Source organism: Numida meleagris, chromosome 1 (genome assembly GCF_002078875.1).
Source record: "Numida meleagris isolate 19003 breed g44 Domestic line chromosome 1, NumMel1.0, whole genome shotgun sequence".
NCBI lineage: Eukaryota > Metazoa > Chordata > Aves > Galliformes > Numididae > Numida > Numida meleagris.
The window spans coordinates 153,652,549-153,676,552 of NC_034409.1; the positions used below are offsets into that span (position 1 = coordinate 153,652,549).

General features: G+C 41.8%; 1 protein-coding gene across 6 annotated transcripts in view; it reads left to right on the forward strand.

Annotated features, from left to right (window-relative positions):
• Positions 1-24,004, forward strand: part of KLF12 (Kruppel like factor 12) — a 254,581-nt gene that overhangs the window by 96,822 nt on the left and 133,755 nt on the right. For all 6 annotated transcript variants that reach the window (XM_021417390.1, XM_021417423.1, XM_021417433.1 and 3 more), the window contains one exon: positions 3,233-3,322. In XM_021417390.1, the coding sequence (XP_021273065.1) occupies positions 3,233-3,322 (90 nt within the window). The remainder of the gene's footprint in view (positions 1-3,232; positions 3,323-24,004) is intronic.

Genomic DNA, 24,004 nt, shown 5'->3' on the forward strand with positions numbered 1-24,004 from the left:
TCAATTCACCTCACCACCCGTCTCAGTTGAGCCCGTTCTCCTTAGATGGCTGCCCACCGTATACAAGCCTCAGCAATTATACTGTACTTGCAGAATGGCTTTGTGTATACTGTAGAGCAAAGGCTTCTTACAGCAGGAGCGCAGAGTTCTGAGAGATCAGCTCTCTGAGTGAATATTGGGCTAAATATTTCATCCGTATGTGTAAAGCACAGATTAGATCTGCTCGGGTCTGCCCGGATATGTCACACAATGTCCTTTCAGTTACAAATGCAGAGGGATCAAATAGTTTGGAAAGAATCTACTCCCGTGATTGCTGCTACTCTTGAATTATGAATGACCCAAAAGCCAGCACTGTTCACTGTACTCATTTTTCAGAGCAATGCTCAAAAGGCAGAGCATTGCTTTTAAGAAATACGATTTTAGACAACAAAAGAGGAAACAGGTGCTGAGAAAATTTAGTTAAATGCGAATGTGTTAAATGGTACATGAACTAGTCAGGTTTTCATGATTTACCCGTTTTAAACTTCAAAGGCTCTGGTTAGCTTGCATTTTTAAAACTAATGAGTTTATCACAGCCAGTGGGAAAAAATGGTTCAAGTGTATCAGCTATAAATTGGTACAAAGCACTAAAAGGGACATTAGCCTCTAATCAGATTCTAACAGTTCATTAAACCTGCCTTTCCCCAGTCGTGCTTTGTCTTCCCCCCTCCTTCTGCTTGTGCCTCCTGCAGCAAGCGGCCACGTCCCTTTTTTCATTTGGGTAAGACCTCCTCGGGGACACAAAGCAATATCAGCTCATCCTTCTTTGTCTACAAGCTAAACAGCCTAAGGGATGCTTTATTATGGTCTGTCCCTGATCTTTCTGTAAAACTCAACTGTGCTGCTTATAAATCAAGAAAGAAGGGGGACTTCCCTGCTTGCAGAACACATGCTGGGAGAGCCAGAATGCCAGCCTGGCTCCTGCTGCTGCTCCACCCCAAACCACACCCAAGCTGCTGAGGCACTGTAATGCCCTAAGGCACGAGATCTGCTTCTGATAACTAAACACAAGGCAGCCCTTGCTGGGAAGAGGGATGTAGAGCCTGGAGTGACTTCTGAGAGGGGGGAACGGTTTTAAACTGAGACGGGGGAGATTTAGGTTAGATATTAGGAGGAAGTTTTTCACTGAGAGGGTGGTGACGCACTGGAACAGGTTGCCCACGGACGTTGTGGATGCCCCGTCCCTGGAGGCATTCAAGGCCAGGCTGGATGTGGCTCTGGGCAGCCTGGTCTAGTGGTTGGCAACCCTGCACTCAGCAGGGAGGTTGAAACTGGATGATCTTTATGGTCCTTTTCAACCCAGGCCATTCTATGATTCTGTGATTCTGAGACCTGTTCTGTGGCATCTTAGTCTCCCCCCTGCTTTTCCCACCCTGCACCTCAAACACTGCATAATGATCAACAGGTACAAAACTTATTGCTTAAAAGATCCAAGAGTTTCTTTGTAATTGTTGTTACTCACAAGCTTAAAATAAATATGCAGTGGAAACATAACATGGACAGGGACATCTCAATAGCTTGATTTGTCTTCATCCCAGGTGTGTTTGAATGTGAAGATGTTAAGCTGAAATTTACTTGCTCTGAAATTTTATAATTTAGTTGTTTTGGATTTTTTCCCTTTCTGTTGCACTTTGTGTTTGCTTTACTACCAAGTTGCTGTCTACCCTGTGTTACTGAACTGTAGCCATGTCTCTTTGCACCGTAACGCATGGGTTCGAAATGAAGGTGGTGAGAATTTTAAACTGGCCACCCTGCTGAAGCATGGGTGTGTTGGTTTCCCTGCTTTTTACCATTAGATATTTAGATTACAACAAAGTAAAGGAGCATAAAGAAGTTAACAGTTGCCACGATACTTAAATCTTCAAATATGAAAGTCGTGGGATGAAGTACGCTAATTAGAAAAAAGTAATTTAAGTTTTAAAGGTGTATTTCAGAAGCTTTTAGGAAGCATTAGGACATACCATTTTTCTTTAAAATTCTCCTGAAGGAGTCTTGATAAGAAACAGGGCAATGAACGTAGGAATTCTTTATGGATAACGGCACCACACAGTGTCGAGCAGATCTGCCAGGAGGAGTTTTTTCGATTGCGGTGCATTTATTGAGGACTATGAGGTAACAGAATGAAAGTGAGTTTCCAGTCTCAAGTACTGCTTTCCAGACAGGGCCACAAGTAAGTAAGTAGCTGTGAAAGAGTCACTTAGAAGCTTGTATATGTGTCGTAGTTTCATCTTTGAAAAATAGCTGCGAGGCTTTCACAGTTCTGTACAACTGACCAAAGTGTTTTGATTCATAAGGTCACACTGTCACCAGAGTGATGAAATATCTCTATTCTCACCGTCTTGTCCAGTCCAAATGGCAGCTGAAGGGGCCCACTTTCAAACACCATCCTTGAACCTTGGCAGCATTAGAAAATTAACTCAGGTTAAGGTGGTATCTGAACTGAGGGCACAGGAGATTGTCCTGCATCCTTCATAAAACACTCAGGCAACAGCGGAATGGGGCGTTCACTGTGAGGATGTCAATGCAGAGAATTTGAGCTTTGCAAATCGCACTTCTAACTGAAGTTCTCAGCATGTATTGTCCATCACTAAAACAGTGGTTTAACATATATATTTTTAATTTCTTTTGTTTGAGGAGTGAGCACATAGAGATTTTGATTGAGAAATGCAGTTAACTTCGCAAGACAATGATGAGGAACTTGAAGATTTGTTAAAGTTGTTAGTTTATGGAGTCTGCACGTGCAGGTCTTCAGTAATTTGTCTGAATTCGAGTGCATGCTTGCTCAAGGTAATGTAGAAATGCAAATGTGTGATTGAAATCAAATACCTCTGTATATGACCAAGAACCTGAAGCTGTTCATTGTCACCGTTCTCCTTTCCAGTCCCAAGGGAGGGAATGTATGTATGTGTGTGATTAATTTCAAATAAAAAATAATAAACGGAGATGATTTTCCCATTTTGTTTACAAAGACTTAGATCTCTTCTAAGGATAACTGATAATATAATTTTAACAGAAGCAGCAACTTGGCAGCTACTTCTTGAAATTATTATTACACATTCATGAATTTCAGTTGGAAGAAATTTACTTCTGTAATATTATACAATTACAACAGTGATTTTTGTCAAATGTTTTTCATCTTTTTTTTTTTTTTTAACTAACCTTGTCTTTTTTTTTTTTTTTTCTTTTGCTTTAGGACATCAGCGCCTTTGAAAACAGAATGTTAATGCTGGATGGGATGCCGGCAGTCAGAGTTAAAACAGAGCTGCTGGAATCTGAGCAAGGGGTAAGCAGAGGTTTCTTTGTGGCTTCATTTTTCATCCCGCTGGTGACCCTTGCCAAGCTACTCTGTGGTTAGCTGTCCCTCCTGCTGTATTGCCCTCTTCTCTGTTGCCATTCTGGAGCTCATTTTCTTGCAATATGTGGTGATCTGATCTTATCTACTGGGAACACAAAACTCTGTGGAAGACATACTGAAATTATCTGGTTTAGCGAAGATGTTTTCTGCAGTTTAATTTTAAGATTACGAAGCAGTTTGAATAATGGGGAAGAGTAACAGCAAAGAAGCCATATTCATTATGTCCAGTAAGGCCCACACGTTTATGCTATTCTGCCTTCTTGGGTTATTTGCCTTAGCATGGCTGATTTTTCCTTTATAAGCTTGTCCTATTTCATTTTCTATTCTTGCAAAACTTTGTAAAACTGCTCTTTGGGGTGGAACTTATTTGTTTATCATTGTGATAAGGGGCTGGAAGCTTCATATGGTTAAAGTTAGTGTCGTGGAGTCTGCTGAATACTGAACTGACCCTATGAATACGATGTTGAATTTTTGTGGAGGAAACATTTGGTGTTAGAGTGGTAGATTTTATGAAAATGGGTGAGTAAGGTTTTGGACTTGTTCATGGCATTTTCTCATATATGTGATAGTAATTACATTAGAGATTGCAGATTGCTATAAGAGGATGTATGTTTAATGGAGATGTTTATAGGTACTAACAAGATGAGGTTTTGTTCTGTCATGGAGTCTTTATTTCCTTGTGTGCATTTTATGCTGTGCTGAAGAATTCAAGCCACCTTCCAGCTTTGGATACAACAAGCAGAGAGTATTAAAGAAGCAGCAATGTTGTTGCCGTGTAAGGATGGGCTTTTGCTTCCTTCTGTTAGCTTTTTTCCTTCCTGCTATTTTCTCAATTATTTAATTGAGAACTTAAATGATGTGGAAGACAGGGCATTAACTTTCAGGATGGCTTAATTTGAAAGACTTGCAAGGAGAGATCAGTTATTCAGAATGTTCTCGAGGCTTGTTTGGAGTAAAAAAACATTGACATTTAAGGGCACTTTTGCTCACTTCTCTGTCTTCTCAAGAGTAAGTACCATCAGAAAATACACCAGCACAGCATAGGCTGAGGGAACATTGAAGTTTGACTGTCTTGTGAACCACAGTGATGAAAAGACAGATCCATTAGAGGTAATTTTAAACCCTTCTGGATGCTTTGTATTGTGTCTTTATATACGATACAAATATTTATATTCTTCAGAAGGCAAATGCTATATATATATATTTTAATTTACAGTAAATTCTGTGCATGATAGATATTGCTGGTCCCTTCAGGAAGAGTACTTCCTTCAGTAAAGTGTGATTTCATTCTGGAAGACCTATTTGGCGTCTTAGATACTGAGAGGAAATGAGTAATTTATATAGTTTTATTAATTTCCTTAGGTTTTATTTTTTTTAATACACATGTAGACTTCTGTGTAAGCAGAAAATGAAAGCAGAATATGATGTCATCTCTTTCTTTTCCAGTGACTGAGACTTTGAACAAAGAGCTCAGTTTGATTTGAGATTTTATGTGCTTTGGTACTAATTAAGTAGTGTCTGGTCAGGATTTTCCAGCACCTTTATGGCTCTTCATTAGGGAATAATCAATAAATACAAAATGAATTCTCCAGTTTGCTAACAGAGGAACTGGCCATTAGTATGGCAGTTTTCCAGAAAACAGCTGAAACTGTAAAAAGAAAGATGGTTGAAACAGATGTTTAGCATGTGCTTCAGAGACTGTTTTGAATATGTAGATGTTTGTAGACATAACAGGAACAAGTGTTTGAAGGCTGTGATTATCAAAGACATGTGTGTGAAACTGTTTGGGAAGGTGAATATCATAACTGGGAAGAGAGGGGTGGGATCTAAAGTGTGATCTGAGCAGTATGAATTAGAAATAGCTCCCCTTCTGTTGTTGCAGTGCCTGAAGTCCCTGCAGTTGCACTTGCATTGCAGTGTGATGGAGTGCAGGGAGACATTTCTACTTTGAAAACTTTGCAAATCAGGACAGCATTTTTGAGTCTTCTTAAAGGTAGCAGCCAAAGCTTTGTCATCTTGGATGCTGAATGTCAGGCAAGATAGGCAAACTTTTCCAAAACCTGTCTTGGAGGACAGCTGGCTTTTTGATGTTCCTGCTTGGTATCTCATACTGGTTATAGGTTTGCTGTAAATGCAAAAGTGAGATGTTGAAATTAACATAAAATTAATTGTGCTTTCCAAGGATATGTGGCTGTTCCTTATCATAGAGTCATAGAATGGCTTGGGCTGGAAAGGACCTCAAGGATCATCAAGCTCCAACCCCCCTGCCACAGGCAGGGCCTCCAAGCTCCATATTTAATAACTAGACCAGGCTGCCCAGGGCCCCATCCAACCTGGCCTTGAACACCTCCAGGATGGGGCATCCACAACCTCTCTGGGCAGCCTGTTTCAGCGCCTCACCACCCTCTTGGTAAAGAACTTTGCCTGATATCCAACCTAAATCTTCCCTCCTTCAACTTAAAACCATTTCCCTTGTCCTGCCATTATCTACCAGAGTAAAGAGTTAGGGTTAGGTAAAGAGTTGACTGCTCTCCTGTTTATAAACTCCCTTTAAATACTGGAAGGCCGCAATGAGGTCTCCCTGCAGCCTTCTCTTCTCCAGGCAGAACAGGCCCAGCTCCCTCAGCCTGTCTTCGTAGGGGAGGTGCTCCAGCCCTCTGATCATCTTTGTGGCCCTCCTCTGGACCCTCTCTAACAGCTCCCTGTCTTTCTTGTATTGGGGGCCCCAGGCCTGGACGCAGTACTCCAGATGGGGCCTCACGAGGGCAGAGTAGACAGGGACAATCTCCTCCTACTCCCTGCTGGCCACCCCTCTTCTGATGGAGCCCAGGATACCATTTGCTTTCCGAGCTGCAAGAGCACACTGCTGGCTCATGTTAAGTTTTTCATCCACCAGGACCCCCAGGTCCTTCTCTGTAGGGCTACTCTCAAGGATTGTTCCTCCCAGTCTGTATATATGCCTGGGATTCTTCAGGCCCAAGTGCAAAATCTTGCACTTTGCTGTGCTGAATCTCATTAGATTCACCTGGGCCCACATTTTGAGTCTGTTGAGGTCCCTCTGAATGGCATCCCTTCCTTCCATTGTGTCATCTGCACCACTCAGCTTGGTGTCATCAGCAAAATTTGCTGAGGGTGCGCTCAATTCCACCATCGATGTCACTGATTGTCATTTATCTGGCATACTGAAAGCTTCCTTGCAGGGCTTATGAATCTGTCAGCCAGAAACATGTTTGTAGTTGTGCCTTGGTTAGCTGTCGCTTCTGACTTTTAACTTCCTCCAAGGTGGGATTCACAGATAGGGCTTTTCTGTAGGAGTGTGGATATTGTTTGGCCATGCATTTAGTGCTGTTTGGGACCCCCAGCCAGACCTCTCCTGTCCTGGCTTTTGAAATGTTTGCCTGGTGGGAGAGCAACTGGTAGAGAAGAGTTTAATTGCATACTGGACAGCTGTTGCATGGATAAAAGCGAATGCGTTTGGAATGATGGCAGGTGGGAACTGTGTAAAGCTCTGCTTCTGTGCCAGCATGCCCTGTTGCCTTCATGCTCCTGTGGAGTGCAGTGCATGATGCAGGTGAGGGAAAGGTATGGAGATTTTCTCAAGAGTCACTCAGTGCCAGCACTGAATTACTAGCAAAGAGCAGGAGCCAAAAGGTACCCCTGTGATTCTGGGTACTTCTCCAAGGCCACAAGGAGTGTAAGCTAAATGCCTTCATCATTGCTTCAAGTGGGAACTGTAAGTGTAAATGTTAAATGTAAAATGCCAGCTAGGCAGATTACTTCAGCAGATGACATAACCGTAGCATTTGAGTGTGCACTCCAAAGTTTCAATTTATTTTGTAATTTGATGTGTGTAATGATTAAACAATATGTGCTTAACCTGCGACTTAATAAAAGCCTTTTTTAAAAAAAATCGTGCTTGTCCTTATTGTTTGTGAAGTAGTAATCTCCCAACCTATTGTCTGAAGCAGTAAAAAAATACTGCTGTGTAGCAACCTAGCTAAAGTGTACACTGGTCATTACAGTAACATGACAAGGTAGAAATAAAAAGCTCAAAAAGCAGTAACATTCAATTTCCTTTTAATTCCATTCCAGCAAAGCAGAAGCATGATAGGAGGGGAAAAAAACATTCCTTATACAAACAAAAACATGTTTCAACTGTAAGTTGGCTCATACTTCCCATTTCTGTCAAATCACAGAATCATAGGAGTTGGAAAGGTCCTCAAGAGATCATCGAGCCCAGCCCCCTGCTAAAGCAGATACCCTACGATAGGTCACACAGGTAGGCATCCAGATGGGTCTTGGATATCTCCAGAGAAGGAGACTCCTCAACCTCTCTGCGCAACCTGTTCCAGTGCTCTGTCACCCTTCCTGTAAAGAAGTTCTTCTGCATGTTTGTACGGAACTTCCTGCGTTCAAGTTTTAGGCCACTGCTCCTTGTCTTATTGCTACATACCACTCAGAAGAGCCTGGCCTCATCCATTTGCCTCCCACCTCCTGTTAGATATTTATAAACACTTACCAGATCCCTCTCGGTCTTCTTAGGCTGAACAGACCCAGGGTGTGGTTGTGGTGGAGTAGGCACTATCTGGCCACGTATACTTCCATCAGAAATTTGTCTTCTATCTGTTGCTCTGGGTAACCTGGTTTTCACCTGATGTTGTCCCTCGACAACATGTGGTGGTTATAGAGATCCCACATGATGCAGTTGTGAACCAGGACAGAGCAATTCATTAAACCTGAGACTAAGCATTTTCTGATGTGTTTGGATACCAAGCCAGACAGTCGATCCATTGTTTTTGTTTTGGAGTCCTTGATCTTTTTGCAGGATAGGTTAAGCACGTTGTGAGGTTCTTCTTTACCATCTGTGCACTGAACTCCAAGATCTCTGTCTTTCTCTGAGACCTTTGATTTTGCTTTGTTTCATGGTATGTCTGTTTCTTGCGTTGTGTTAAGGTGTTCTGTGTCCAAATGCGAGCCGACATCTCTGAATACCGGTGTTAAGAAAGTATTCTTATACTGCAGAAATGTTGCATATGCAGAGCAATCAAATGTGGATTTGAAAGGCAACACAGCAGAAGGAACACAACAGAGAAGAAAGTGTAGTCCAGTTGAGATTTCAGGGTAGACTTAGAACAACAAAGCTGTGTGACCTACTCCCACAGCAGAATAGACAATTTTCTTGTTAAGCTGAAAGGAACCGGGGAGCTACCACCTGTATTTCAGCTGTGCCTGAAGCACCAGTTCCTTCAAGCCTGTGACTAGAGAGACAGCCGTGACTCAGGGTCTACAGTCTGTGTAAATACAGTAAAGAGAAGCTTTTACTAATGCAGGTTTAAAAGATGCTAAATACAAACTAAATGATTGTGGGTGAATGAGATTTAGGCAACTTCATAAGAGAGAAATGCCTTATGAGGTACAGGTTACCAGCTTACTAGGCAAATTTGGAACAGTATTTACAAGGAAAACAGATTTTCTCTTTGCTTTGGAAAAAGTTAAAACAGTTTTGCTTTGTTTTATCATCGCCAATTTAGAATAGTTTAATGATTTTTAGAAGGCCATCAGCATTAGCAAGAACAGATGCTTATTTTTCCCAGTGAACTAATGTCCTTAATTTTGTACAGGAGATTTAATGTCGACTATTGTTTGAAGCTTCAAGAAGATACAGTGCTGCTTTAATGACTTCATCACAAATTAAAAAAGACATTACATAAAAGATATCACATTGCCCTTTAACAAGGCTTCGTTATTACCTCCCCTACTGTGGAACGGGAGCTAGCATTGCTAATAAATTGGTAGAATTACTTTAGAAATGTGAATTTGCTTATCATTTGATATCCTCTGACAGCCTACAGCTTCAGATCTTTTGGTTTGCAGTAACATCTTTTCAAGTCAGTAACTGCCTTCAAAGAAGGATGCGAAGAAAATGGTCTCAGCCTATATAGGTGAAGGTGGGTTACTTCAGCAGGAAATAAATACTCATTATTTGGCTATGCCAAAATCTAGTTTAGAAAGTAATGGTCCTCACTGTAAAAATGCATGGAGGCTGCATTAATTTAAATGGTAATACAAACAGGGCAGTGGAATCATTAACTGATGTCTACTATCAAGAAGTTAGGATGGATATTGTTGGCTGCCTTGAGTTTGATGTCCTGATGGTCATTGCTGCTGATGCAGACCAGTTTTTTAAAACACGTGTGTCTCACTCAGGCACATGAAGTTACACTTCCTTCAGTGTCTGCAGATTCAGACCATAAGCCCTTGTGGAGTAAGTCCACAAATTAGTCCTCAAATGTAGAGAATAACATGCTTCTAATTTTCATCAGTCTTTTTGTTTCCAGATCTTCAGTTTTATCCATTCCTGTGACTGCATTGTCTCCTCTCAGATCACTGTTTGAAGATTGTTCTGAATTCATCTTCTAAATCTGCATTCCAATGCCTTATCCTGGCTGAATTATGAAAAGAATGACTGAAACGGCAAAATCCTTTAACAGGCCAGTATTGTTCTGTGCCTCTAGCCAAATTATCCTGTCAGGTCTGAAGAAAGCCATGAATGCTTAAGTTGTATACAGAAATGTGTTCTGCTTGGGTGGTAGTGACAGAAATCTCTTTTATTTTCAAAGTCGTCTGAAATTACCTATTGAAATTCAGCTGAGAAGAGTGTCAGTAGCAAAACTTGCTCCTTGACTGCATAGGCAAACTGTTTATATTGATTCATTTGGCTTACATACATCCTTGTGTTGTTAGAAGAAACCATACTTCTAGTATTCAGTATTGTAATTTATGAATCCTTGCTTCTTCTGCATAATTTTATTTTATTTTTCTTGATGAAATGATACTTCACGTTTAGCACTACTGTTTTTGGGAAACAAGCAACATATGGGCAGAGCATGTATATCAGTCTCTTCTGTAAAGAAACTAGCCATTTTATGTTGTTTTTCTTCATGTTGGAATAGACAATACTCAAGGAGTGTTATTGAGGTGTTAGAAATACAGCTGATATGATTCATTAGTTGCTCTACAGAGCCATAAATTTGACATTATTTAGAAAGAGATCAAAACCTAATTCTAGCAAAAAGTAAGGATGTAAGGACGGGGCATGATGCAGTGCTGCATGAGACATACCTAAAGTGGCTCCTGACAAGGAAATATAGTTACGTCTTCCATCACTATTGTGCTCAGTCAATGTGGTCACAACATAGAATCATAGAATATCCTGAGTTGAAAGGGATCCACACAAAATCTAAACCATATGTAGTCCAGATGCTCCTTGAATTCCCGCTGCTCGATGCCATGACCGCTGCCCTGGGGAGCCAGTTCCAGTGCCTGACCACCCTCTGGTGCAAAACCTGTCCCTAACACCCAGCTTGGCCCTCCCCTGTCACAGCTCCATGCCCTTCCACGTCCCAGAGAGCAGAGCTCAGCGCTGCCCCTCCACTCCCTGCGAGGAGCTGCAGCCGCCATGAGGCCTCCCCTCAGCTCCACCGCTCTGGGCTGAACACACCAAGGAACCTCAGCCAATCCTCATACATCTTGCCCTCCAGACCCTTCATCATCTTTGTGTCCCCCTTTGGATGCTCTTTAATAGTTTAAATCCTTCTTAGATTGTGGCACCTGAACTTGCACCTGGTGCTGCAGGTGAAGCTGCACACAGCGCACAGCAGAGGAAAACAACCCCTTCCCTTGCCTGGCTGTCAGTGCAGGGCCTGGTGCACCCCAGGGTGGGATTGACCCTTTGGGCTGCCAGGACACACTGCTAACTCATATTCTACTTGCTGTTAACCAGAACTCTCAGATCCCTTTCTGTGGGATTGCTCTCCAGTTTCTCATCCCTCAGTCTGTACATATAAGCAGGGTTGCCCCATCCTACATGCAGAATCCAGCACATGGTCTTGTTGAACTTTGTGTGATTGGTGATAGCTAACTAACTGTATCTGAAACAATGTTGTTAGACACCTTCACTGCTTCTCAGACACAAATGGACTTCTTTGCTCCTTGGCAGCATTGCCAAATACTGCATATTTATGGTGTAGCACATTTCTTATTCCTTCTGAGGTCAGCCCTTCCCCTTAAGTAGAACAGAGAACTATCTTACACCATGGTTGCATCAACTGTGGTTTATTTGTTTGGGATTTTTACTCTCCAGGATCAGACGCTACAGTACTATGGAAAGGTAATCAGTCTAAGACTAGTAGGAAATGATTGTTTAAACAGCTCAGTCAGCACACCCACTTTCATACTTGCCAGGCAGCCTTTAGCCAACTTAACCAAGTTTACAAATGTGAACTGCAGGTGGGATTGCAAGATGTATCATGCTGTCTAAAATTCTCACTAAGAGAAGGATCTTAGATCCTCTGAGACTTAATTTACTGACCACTGTCTGCTGTTGCTTTACTTTCCAAGGCAGGTAAGTTGGCTGTTATACAGCACTGCAGGGAATATCTAGTATTGTTTTTTATATGTATGGTAGTAACGTGTAGATTTTCAGCTGTGGATGAGGATTTCATTGCACTAGACGCTGTACGAATAAATAATAAATGGACAGTCTCTGATTATCTCTGGTTTAACTGATCAAAAGATGTGGTTAGACTTCATTTAAATGGGTATTTTCAGATAACAATGATAATGCAAATTAGGAATGTGGTAGCAAGTCTAAAAGGAATGGAGCAGAGAAAGGTATGTGCTTCAGACAGATGATAGTTAAGTAATGCTACCAGGACACAAAATTGGTACCCAGTATTGAAAAAAGGAAACAAGAAGGTGATTTCACTCACTTAAAATCAGTTCTTAAAAAAAAAGAAAGTTGGATTTGATAGAAGGAAGGAAGGATAATATTTATATGCAAAACTGGAAATAATGTCAAGCAGAATGTGTGATATTACCCAGAAACAAGCATAATTAAATGTTATAGCCCCATAGTAAAATTGTTACACAGTGTCCTATTCTGTATATATGTAAGATTGTTAGCAATTTTGTGTGTTGACTAAAGAAAACAACAGCAACAACTGAAAAACAATGCACCTAAGAAACACACAGTCTTTGGGGAAAAGGAAGTCAACCCTTTGATTTGAGAGTAGTACTGAAGTCCATCATGGGGTTACAGTCTGGTTGCCTTCTATCCACAGTCAATTATTTTGTGAGCTCACCTTGAAATCTGCTTCTTTTGATAATGTATGACGTCTCAGCCTGCTCTGCTACCAGAGTTTATGATGGGAATCTCAGAGAAGATTTGTTCAGCTGAGAAACTGTAGCTGTAAAGAAGAGCAACCATGGAACATACAAGTTGCCTGTCTATTACTATGAATTTCTAAATCTTCATTTTGAATTGGGAAGAGTTGGTTTTATAGAGTTGTGAAAGATCAGTGTTACCTTGAGTGCATTAGAGAATAGCTTAAAATGTAAAATATACGTATATAGATGAAAAATTCTCAGCCACCGAGGTACATTCCCATGTTACTCCCCCAGTAACTCCAGTTCTAATGGTGGTTGTGTGTGCTCCATGTTATTTTTCTCCTGGGAATCCAGCATCCACAACTCAGCTGTCACTTTTATCTTGTTTGGAATCTTAGCTAGGAAACCAGTGAGGTACAGATTTTTGTACTTTGTATCCTGACAGAAAGGTATTAATGCTGTACTCAAAGGAGTACGAGGTATTCTGTAAGCCAGTTGATGTACAGCACTGTAGTCTAAAATCCTGTTATACTTCTTGCACATTCAAACTAAACACGGACCTTTCTTCTTTTGTATAGCAGTGCAAAACAGTTCTAAGATACAGTAATACGATTTTGTGCAAAACAATCATTGGTGTCTAAAAGGCAGTTTCTTTTCCAGTCTTGTGACATACTTGGTTGGGCATCTGTAGTTTGCAGATTGCTACTGTACTGAAATTTAATAGATTCCACAGTGTAGTTCATATGTTCATATGGAGAAAACGATCAAGGTGAGATAGGTAATCTCTCCTTTATTAACTAGAAAGTTACCTTGTATTACCTCCTGTTTACCTCTATGTGTGATTATGTATGCACATAGGTAACGCAGATCTGCTGATGGATGGATGGTCTTCATGTTTCAGAGTTTTTTATTTAAGTTGTTTTCCATTCAAACGTATCAGTGAAATAATTGTAAGTACAAAATCTAATAGTCAGTTTGGAATGAAAAAAAAAAAGTAAATCGATACATTTCATCTTGTTCTACTCCGCAGTGAATTTGACTTTTTTAATGTTTGTTAGAGTCACCTCATTCTAGTGGTCTGTACTTTTGATCAACAGAGCATATTTGTATGTTGAGAGTGGAAGAGGAATTGAAATGATTGGGCTGTAGTTCTGTTCCTTTGTGCTGGCTCAGTGTGAAGTGAAATCTCTCCATATCCCACGTTCTCACTTGAGTAATTGCTGTACTTTATTTCTTTAAGAACACTGAGATACTCGAAGGGAGAACTATTGTGGAAGTGTATGTTGTTATTACATTTTTTATTATATACTAGTTAGCATAAGAAAAATAAGAATAATTCAATAATTTACAGTGTGACGGAACACTTCAGCAGCATGAGCCACTATGTTATGATATTGCCAACATTATTTTCATCTTTGTTTTTTGTTAAGAGATGGGATTCCTTCTAGTTTTCACTTGTTTTTTGATGTTCTTTTAACTCTTTTTTTTATATTTGAGGCTGCCTTATAAATAGTCCTTTTAATGTATATTTTACTCTTGCTCCATATCCAGCTGGGAAATACTGAAAGAGCTATATATTTTTTAGCATTATTGGCTTTTTCCCTGTTTCTCTCTGTGGAGATGAACCCATACATAAATTACTTTAAAGATCCTGTTTTTGTGATTTTTTTCCCCCTCTTTCACGCTGGGAGGATGAGTATTTAATAAACTGTTATTTAGGGGAATCTGCTTTCACAGACATTGTTTTACAAATGTTATTTTTTGGTTGCATTGCCTAAATGCAGCAGAATATCACAGGAATGACAAGCAAAAAAAAACCCTTAAAACAACAGCAGTGATGGGCAATACTCATCCTCTCCTCCAGGTCTGTGTGTGTATATGTGTGCTGTCTGGCAAGGCCACTGCCCAAGCATGGCACCCAAACAGGTGAGCATGGGGAGGCCCATGAGAGCTCCATGTGGGGTCACCCCACGTGCACCTGGGCCAGCCCCTGCACATGGCACCTGAAGCCAGAGATCTTTGGGGTTGGCAGGGAGTGAGGGGCAGGTGGAAGAGGAGATGCAATGGGCAGAGGACAGCAGGTCCTCCATACAGGGTTGCTCGCGGAAAGGTATGTGCTGGATCAGCCTCTCCGGCCCTGCTTCTTTCAACTGCCTCTGCTCCCCTTTAGTAGGGTGGGTATCAGCTGTGTGAGTGCAAAGGCAAACTGCTGCCACCTGCATTCCACCTCCTTAGGCCGCTTTGGCATTTGTAGTCCCCTACTTTCATAGTTTGCACTAGAGATCAGTATTAATACAGAGGCACAGACTTCAGCTTTGATCATCATCTGTGATACTGTTGTTTGCAGAGCTCCTGTCACTGCTGTAGGTGAGTTACTGGAAATTTCCTAGTAGTCCCATTAGTCTGTCCTTGAAAAATAGCAACATCACTCTCTCCTCTCTGAATTACAGATACACTCAGTTATGTTTTTAATTCTGTATGTGCCCTTCCAAATCATTTGCCTTTTTTCTCTGATTATTTTCTGTTAAAAAGCTGGCTTAGTTATAGTCTGGTTGTAGACTGGCTTCATTGTTCTCAGGTACTGGGTGCCTGACAGCTCCAAATGTTTACATGTTCCTTACATTAGATTTCTGTTCTTGTTTTGCTCTATCAATATTGAACATCTGTTTGTGAGCAGTTAGTTGTAAAATGGTAAACACTTAATTGTGAACTTATGTTTTGTACTGAGGTACAGGGACTTTTCAGTGAGGGTTTGGACAACTGTTGACTGAGGAAGGAAAGGCAAGATTGTGTACCATTAGCAATATCAAATACTTTACGCTGGGTAAATGCTGACTCTTTCCTGTTACCTTCCTCACCTTCACAGTGCCCAGAAATGTACTCACAGAGAACAGGAACAGCTTTTCTTCGAGTCACCAGGGATCTCCCACTGTCTCCATGACCTTTCAAACATTGTAGACAAAGGCTCTGCAGGAACTTCAACCAGCTGCCGCAGCACCCATCAACACAACCATGATCTTATTTGGCTTTCCTGGTGCAGTTCCTGCATGCCTGCATGATGTTTCCTTGCTCATCCTTTGTTGCCCGTCCTTGCTTCCACCTCCTGCAATATTTATTGCCTCTTTGCACTGGAGCTCCACCATTTGTTCCACATTTGTCAAACCAGTCTCTTGCTTTTCTCAACAGCAGGATGCACTAGTCTTGCACTTTGATGTTGTCCTTGAAGATCTGCCAGTTTTCCTGTTCCACTTGACTTTTTTATTGCTCCCTCCCTTAGTTGAATAGAATCATAGTTCCCTGAAAACCTCTGCTCTCCCGCAGTCCAGGGTCTAGACTGATCTGAGCAGTGCACTGTTATTGTCTTCCTTTCCTCACTCAGTTAAGGGCCTTGAATTCCATTACTTAAAGGTCATCACACCAGTGCTACCAGTGATTGCCACTGCTCCACACAGTAGTGTTTGTTCTTTTTAAGTCCCATATGAGAACACAAGCGTAACCACAGTGGTTCAGATGGAAGATTGTTCTCACCTATGCAACAGCAAATTGTAGCATGTGCTATGGAAAATGCTGGAAAAACAAGTATAGAATTATTTTACTTGTGATACACCCTCCAGTGTCCGTCAGTGTGTATACTAGGGATCGTGCAAACAGAGGTGAACCTTTAATATTGCAGATTGTCACTGCTCTTGAACTCTGTGGAGAAATTTGTGACAAGTGGAGGCTGTGGTATTGGTTATAAGATGTAAAACCTTAAGTTGTCTTGCGCCTGCCTACTCCTGTCCTGATACTAATGAGAGCTTAAGATAAAGGTGACGGTGGCAAAGGGTGTTTTCTGTGCTAGATTTCTGGTTTACTTCCCCATTAGTCATAGGGGAGCAGACTTGGAATTTTTAGAGATCACTGCAAAAGGTGTCCTTGTTTTGAGGTTTCTGGAGAGAACAGAAGCTATGCCATTCAGAACATACTGAAATGTGAAGAATTTTTTTTCCTGTGGCTGCTGTGTATTGTGGAGCAACGCTGTGTAACAACTTCATGTGACTATAAACCTTATGCTTATTAGGATACTTAGAGCTTGTACTAAATGTGTCTTTGTATTGTTGAATCAAAAGCACCTAAAGAGCTAATGTCACTAAAAGCTTTTTCTTAAGGAGAAAAAAGACCCCCTGGAGAAAAACAAGTGTTCTAGGCTGTGGCTTATATGGCATATGAGAAGCTTCTGTCCACAGTTAACTCTTCTGCAGTCGTAAACATGGCTGAGCTCTAAACCAGAGCAGAAAAAGGATTCCTTGGGGAAAAAAAGCAGTAACAACAAAAACCCTCTAAAACTCCTTTAAGGTTTTCTTTCTAAATTCAAGTTATTCCATGGACCCAGGTTAGAATGTTAAGTATAAACAGATTAAAGAATTGTATCTGCAATATCCTCACTTCTGTATGGTTTGCAAGTTAAAGCGTGCTGTGTAGATGTGGCATGAAAAGTGCTATTAATTTTCAGGATAGAAAACTTTGAAAACAGCAGACAGAATAGAAGCCAAAACTATTCGACCAGAGTAGCATGCAGGACTAAACCTCAGATCTATACAAACTGCTACTATAATCTCTAGAGCCATTGAGGTGTGTATAAAAGTCTTTAAAATAATTGGAAGAAATCAAGTTAAATTTCCTGGCTTTTTAAAGCAGAATAATGTATTACATGTCAGATACAATGTTTCTTCTTAAATTGGTTTTAAATCTACTATGAAATAATTAAACTAATTTTTTTTTGAAGATGTGAATGTTAAATATTCTTTATGTACTAATATTAAAAGGAATAATGTTCTGAAATCTGTATGAGATGGGCTTTTTTGTTGATTGTGTACCCTGATTATTAGTATGTTTCTTGATTCCACTCAAGTGATATGTAAAGCTATATAATCTCTAAAGAGATGCACGTTATTTCTTGTTATCCAGTAGTTAATGGTGAGTGCAAATTACATCAGCAAATACACTTTGAGTGTGTTCTAGGATAAAATAATTTGCTATTGAAAAATGTGTATGTAGTACCAGTTTTATCAGTATTGCCTTTTTCATTTTAAGGGAAAAGTATTACATTATAGAATATCCTGAGTTCGAAGGGACCCACATGGATCATCAAGTCCAACTCCTGCCTCCACACAGGACCATCCAAAATCCAAACCCTATGTCTGAGAGTGTTGTCCAGACACTTTTTGAACTCACACAGCTCGGTGCTGTGACCGCTGCCCCGGGCAGCCTGTTCCAGTGCCTGACCACCCTCTGGCGCAGAACCTTTGCCTAACCTCCACCCTGCCCCTCCCCTGACAGCTCCATGCCATTCCCTCGGGCCCTGTCACTGTCAAGAGCTTAGTGCTGTCCCTCCACTCCCTTCATGAGGAGCTGCAGCCACCATGAGGCCTCCCCTCAGCTTCTCTGCTCTGGGCTGAACAGAGCAATGGACCTCAGCTGCTTCACATGCATCGCACCCTCCAGACCCTTCATCTTCTTTGTTGCCCTCCTTTGGTCCTTCTAATGTGTGGCACCCAACCCTGCCCCCAGTTCTGGAGGTGAGGCCACACAGTGTGGAGCAGAGTGGGACAGCCCTTCCCCTCGCCCACTGGCAGCGTTGGGCCTGGTGCACCCCAGGGTACAGTTGGCCCTTTGGGCTGCCACGACACTGCATTTTTCTCCTGAATCATAATTTTATATCTCAAAAATTGCATAGCATAGGCCAATAACTGATTACTGACCACTTTCACTGTATGTTCAGATGTATCTCCTTAAATTGAGCATGTGTTCCTGAACTGCCCATCAGTCCCCAGCTCCACTGTAGAAGGCATTTGCCAGAAAACAAGATGACCATGTGCACCTATGGATGCCAGAAGCAATTTCATTAAAAGTCCATGTAATAGAATAAGGTGTAGACAGTAATGGCACAGAAGGCTAGAAATGAATTGGTTGATACTCATCATCCTCAGAAGCTGAAAGGAGGAACAGGGATAGAAATTCAGGGTGGGAATGTTACCATGCCAACAGAGTAATGTCTGTAACAGGAGAAAACAGGTAATGAATAACTGCTGAATGAGAATTTTAAGAGAAAAATATACCTTGAGAAAAAAAGGGGGAGGTTACATCTTTAATAATTGACCTTGACTCTGCCCCTTGTGAAACCCTGCGCTGGGAATGTCTCTGCTGCAGATTTCTGCAGTTCTTTACCAGGCCCTGCTGTGCCCATCTGCCAGCCTGGGAAGTGTCCACACACATTGTGGCCTTGGGTGCCAGTACTGAACCCACCGCCACAGGCTGGCATGAACCCTGTGTAGGTTATTTGTGGAGCAGCTGAGAAAGCCAGATCAGGATTTCTCAAGTCGGTCTTACTTACAGTTTTGAATCTGCCTTTTAAATAACTTGACCATATTTGCTTTTTGTCTTTCTTGGCTCTTCTAACACAATGTGAAAACTGTGAGGAGGAGGATTTTAACCCCGGTGTTTCTTACAAATACTTACTTTTAAACCCTGATTTCAGTTGAACATGTCTTATTTGGATATTCTTTGCAGCTCTCAAAAACCTTCTATTAAAAGGGGGGGAAAAAAATGTGAAGTCTGCTTTGAAATGCTGGATTTTTGCTTTGCACTGCAGGAGCAATGGGCAGTGCAAGTCAGTCGCGCTGCTTTAACTCTAAGGCCCTTAAACCAAAGTTCAGTGTGAACTGTGAGCTGTATTCAGGGCAGTGCTCCCAGTCTGTGCATGCCCTTCCTCTGCCGCCTCTGGGAGTGGAAGCAGCCAATTTGTGGGAGCTGGGAGCTCCTCTGGAGAAACCAGCTCTGTCTGAGATTTATGCATTTGGTTTGTGCTTCTCTGCTGCTTTCTCTCAGCAGCCCCACTTCTTCTGTTGTTTCTCTTATAGATGCACAAAACCTCAGGGCAGCAGCTTGCAGTGTTCTTCCACCTGTCCGTGCTACTGTTCTAAATGACAGTCTCTACTTTTTCTGGCAGTATAGCGCGCGTTAGCAAACTGTCTTAATAAAAGAGCGTAGTGCCTTCTTGAGGATTGTGCTGGAGGAACGGGAATTGACTGCTCACCAATCTTAACAAGATTTTGTATTCCTTGTAGTAAAAATCTTACTGTTGTAGTAGAAACACTGTCACCAAACACTGTGGTTTAGAAAAGGCTGTCCTATTTGTTCTCCTCATCCTCCACCTTGACTCCTGCACTGCCATCCTTGGGCTGACATTGGCACTTGTGGGACCCCTCAGTGAGCTGGTTCAGCTTGCCAATCTGGCATAAAAGCAGCCTGGTGGAAAGGAATGACAAGAATTTTGTCTTTCTGAGGAGTCAGACGTGAAGGGATGTGCAGGGAAGGGGACGAGTGACAATAAGTCATGCCACAAAGATAAAAACGTGCACGTTAGGCGTCATTGTGTGGTCTGCAGGTGCTGAACGGATGGAGGAGGCAGGTGAGTGAAGGACTGCTAAGTTACATTGCGTGAAACAATGGAACTGCATGACAGCACAATCCGGCCTTGTTAGGCTGATACAGGGCTTTCCATGCAGCCCTACAGAGTATACTGCTGCTTTTTTTAGTTTAGTTTTTTAAGGCTGTTCTTCTGAGTCTGAGGGAATGTGTGTGCAAAGGAATGGCAGTTTTCAAACATTGTAGAGAGCTGCATCCAAGGCCTGTCCCTAATCGCGCCTGTGTGTATCTGTTTCTGGTAATGGAGTACATCAAACTTTTGAGTTGCACAAGGACTGCAGGATCAAGGCCTTTCTTTATGAGGGTGATGTATCTGCAGGCTAGAAATCTTGGAGCATGTTGTGAAAAAACAAAGTGCAGTGGTACAGATCTGTTAAGATTTATTGCATCATTATCTCACATGAAACAGTAAGATGATCCTGGCATGACTGAGCAGAAACAATGGTGTGAGGGTATCATTATTTATTTTGATGCCCTGCTGATTTCACCTAGACTTTTCTGGGAGCCAAGGCACTCTGTAGAGAGTATTCTTTTCTTTCACAAAGTTTCAAACGTAGCAGTTTCAAGGAGGGAAACCTGATCTACATCATGTTTCCTTCTCCCCTATATTCCATAGGTAGGTTGTGTTCATCTGCGAGTTAGTGAGACACTGTAGTGGGAATAGTTTCTCCTCATGACTTGTGTTTGCTCATATAAAAACTGACAGCAAAGCCCCTAGGCAGATGACTTGCAAGTTTACACCAAAGAAACACAAAGACTGATCCCTTTCCTTACAGACTTGAAAAAACAAACTCCACACAATATATTCTCTCTAACAAACCAACTGTTACTTCTGCCTGCAGGAACAGCAGGAGACTCAGCAGCTCAAGCTCAAGACACAACCCTTGGCATAGTTTTATTAGGCGTCTGGTCATAAGATTTTCCATTTTTTTGCATTATTAATAAGTAATACTACAGCGTTAATGTGATCTTGGTATGTATCCCAAGAGAGGAGCTTGAAATGAAGAAGCTCCCCAGTTTTTGTGTGAGAAGCTTAATAATCTGGAAGTTAGGTGCTGAACACAAAATTGCAGTGTTTTACATTGGATAGTCCTGTGAGTGTAGAATGGCTTGAAAATGAAGGCCATCAGCTAATAGCAGGGGGTACTTGATCAAATCATGTTTTAGGAATCAGTAATCAGTATGAATCAAGCAGGTCTCAGTAGTGCAGCGTTACTGTTTCATACAGCACGAAGGTTTTGAACATCTGCATTTGTTGAATCCAGCATCCAGGGTTTTTCAGTATGAGCTTCAGTGTGGGTAAGACTGTTCCCATTATGCATTTCTTTTCAGAATTTTGATTACCTTTAGCATGTTGGTGTATTTCTATAGACATTTCTTAAAATTCACTTACCAATTTGCTGTAGGCATAAAAGTGCCTAAACTGGAGCTTGCAAAAAAACCCGTTTGTATGAGCTACAGACAAATATATTCATTGTGGTCCAGCTTCAGTTGATGCTTGATCTAATTTTGAATTCAGTGTGTGTCTTCTCCCAAGTAAATCATTTAGCTCACTGTTAACTCACTACTTCAAGCCTGACCTTGAGGAAGCAAAAGAACTTTTCATCACTCATAAGCTCAGCAGGAGCAGGAAAAATAAGGTTGGGCTTTGCTGGGCCAAGCAAGGCACTCTTGTTACAAATGTCCTGAACATCTTAATGTGGTCAGGTTTGAGCTGGAGAACCTTATCTGAGTCCAGTTGTCAGGTGAGAATGTATGGATGAGAGTTTATCTGGGCTAACCAGCCTGTAAGTCAGTAAAGAATTCACAGATGGAAAACAACTGCTTCCTCTGCACCCTGATAAGAGCAAGAAGCTTGTGCCTTTTTCAAAATACAGGTATTTGTTTTGATGCACTTTTAGGTTCAAATGAATTTTGTGTCTCTAATAGGAAGAATGCTCAATGCCCAGTATGTGTAATCTCATCTTTACTGTGTTGTGTTGACCCTGTGTCAAGTTTCTGCATTCTAAAAATAGAAATGTGCTCAAAACCTAAATACCAGTGCTGTGTATTTCACTAAATATGAGTATAACTCTTGCCTTCTAATACTTCAGCCCCTGAATAAATGTTCTGTAGATCTGTTACCCTGTTGGATGCCCTGGGTGACTTCAACAGTGGGCTATCAGATAGCTTCACCGAGAGGCAGTGGTGCAAATGGGTGAGCTTGAGGGAATGCCTGCACCTGCAGATTTGTTGTTGCTGTGTGGTAACTATTGAAGCCCTTGGAAAAGCCTCACCTTCAACCTGTGGAAGATGCGTGATGTGAGCCCTGCCCTCGCAGCACAGTTCTTTATGACAGGAAAGAAGTATAAAGCTGTATTGAAGGAAGAAGCTGTTTTTTCATTTCATACTTTGATCAAATAGTCTCCTGCATAGTTTTATTATTGGGGAACATGACAAAGCTTTATAACTTGTGGGTTAGATTTGTATCCAAATGGCATCTGGCTGTGTACCAGGCATGACATTTTGAGGGATAAAATCCACAATAGGACCTACGCTGACTGTTAGCAAACAGACCCTTTATTATATGAGTACATGGTGAAACATATTGTGCGTTAGAACAGTTCGTGGTTTAAATCTGCCTGTGTGGAGTGGAATGGTTGTTGGCTGATCTCTTCAGGACTATTGTGACCACCACGGTGGGGCAAGCCGAAGGTGCATTCAGCCACATGCTCCAATATGGTCTGCAATGGGTGAGGAAAACGGGGAAGATGAAAAAGGTCTATGTCATGCAGTTCTTCCTTGGACATATCTCCATTCAGCCACATGCTCCAATATGGTCTGCAATGGGTGAGGAAAACGGGGAAGATGAAGAAGGTCTATGTCATGCAGTTCTTCCGTGGACATATCTCCTGTCAGTCGCTGTTTTTAGGGGATGTTAAGCACATTGCCGTACTTGGACCTTTGTGTTTAATAGCAGCTAATGAACTCTCCCTTGTCAAATTGTTTAATTCATTTTTAAAACTCATTTCTGCTTTTTGGTCTCTGTAACACTTGTGGCAATGTGCTAGTTCTAGGTTTTACATGAAAGACTACTTCTTTTCACTTATTTTATAGCTATTGTCTGCTAATTGTCCTTGTGTGTAACACTTTCTTTGTCAATCAGAATTTTGATGTTTATCATTGAATTTCATTCATCTTTTTCTGAAACATTCTGGAAAATGTATTATCTGCTTTATATATCCTTGAATGTTCACTTCTCAGATCATAGAATCATAGAATTAGCTAGGTTGGAAAAGACCTACAAGATCATCCAGTCCAACCATCCACCTACCACCACCAACCCCACTGAACCATGTCTCTCAACACTATATCTAAATGTTTCTTGAACACCTCCAGGGTCAGTGACTCCACCACCTCCCTGGGCAGCCCATTCCAGCGCCTGACCACTCTTTCAGAAAAGCAGTATTTCCTAATGTCCAGCCTAAATCTCCCCTGGTGCACCTTGAGGCCATCCCCCCTTGTCCTGTCACTAGTTACACGAGAGAAGAGGCTGACCCCCAGCTCACTACAAGCTCCCTTCAGGTAGTTAAAGAGAACAATAAGGTCTCCCCTGAGCCTCCTCTTCTCCAGGCTGAACAATCCCAGCTCCCTCAGCCGCTCCTCATAAGGCCTGTGCTCCAGACCCCTCACCAGCTTCGTTGCCCTCCTCTGAACACGCTCCAGGGCCTCAATGTCTTTCTTGCAGTGAGGGGTCCAAAACTGAACACAGTACTCAAGGTGGGGCCTCACCAGGGCTGAGTACAGAAGGACAATGACTTCCCTGCTCCTTTTGGCAACACTGTTTCTGATACAAGCCAGGACGCCATTGGCCTTCTTGGCCACCTGGGCACACTGCTGGCTCATGCTCAGCCAAGCATCGACCAACACCCCCAGGTCCGTTTCCTCCACACAGTCCTCCAGCCACTCTGCCCCAAGCCTGTAGCGATGCCTGGG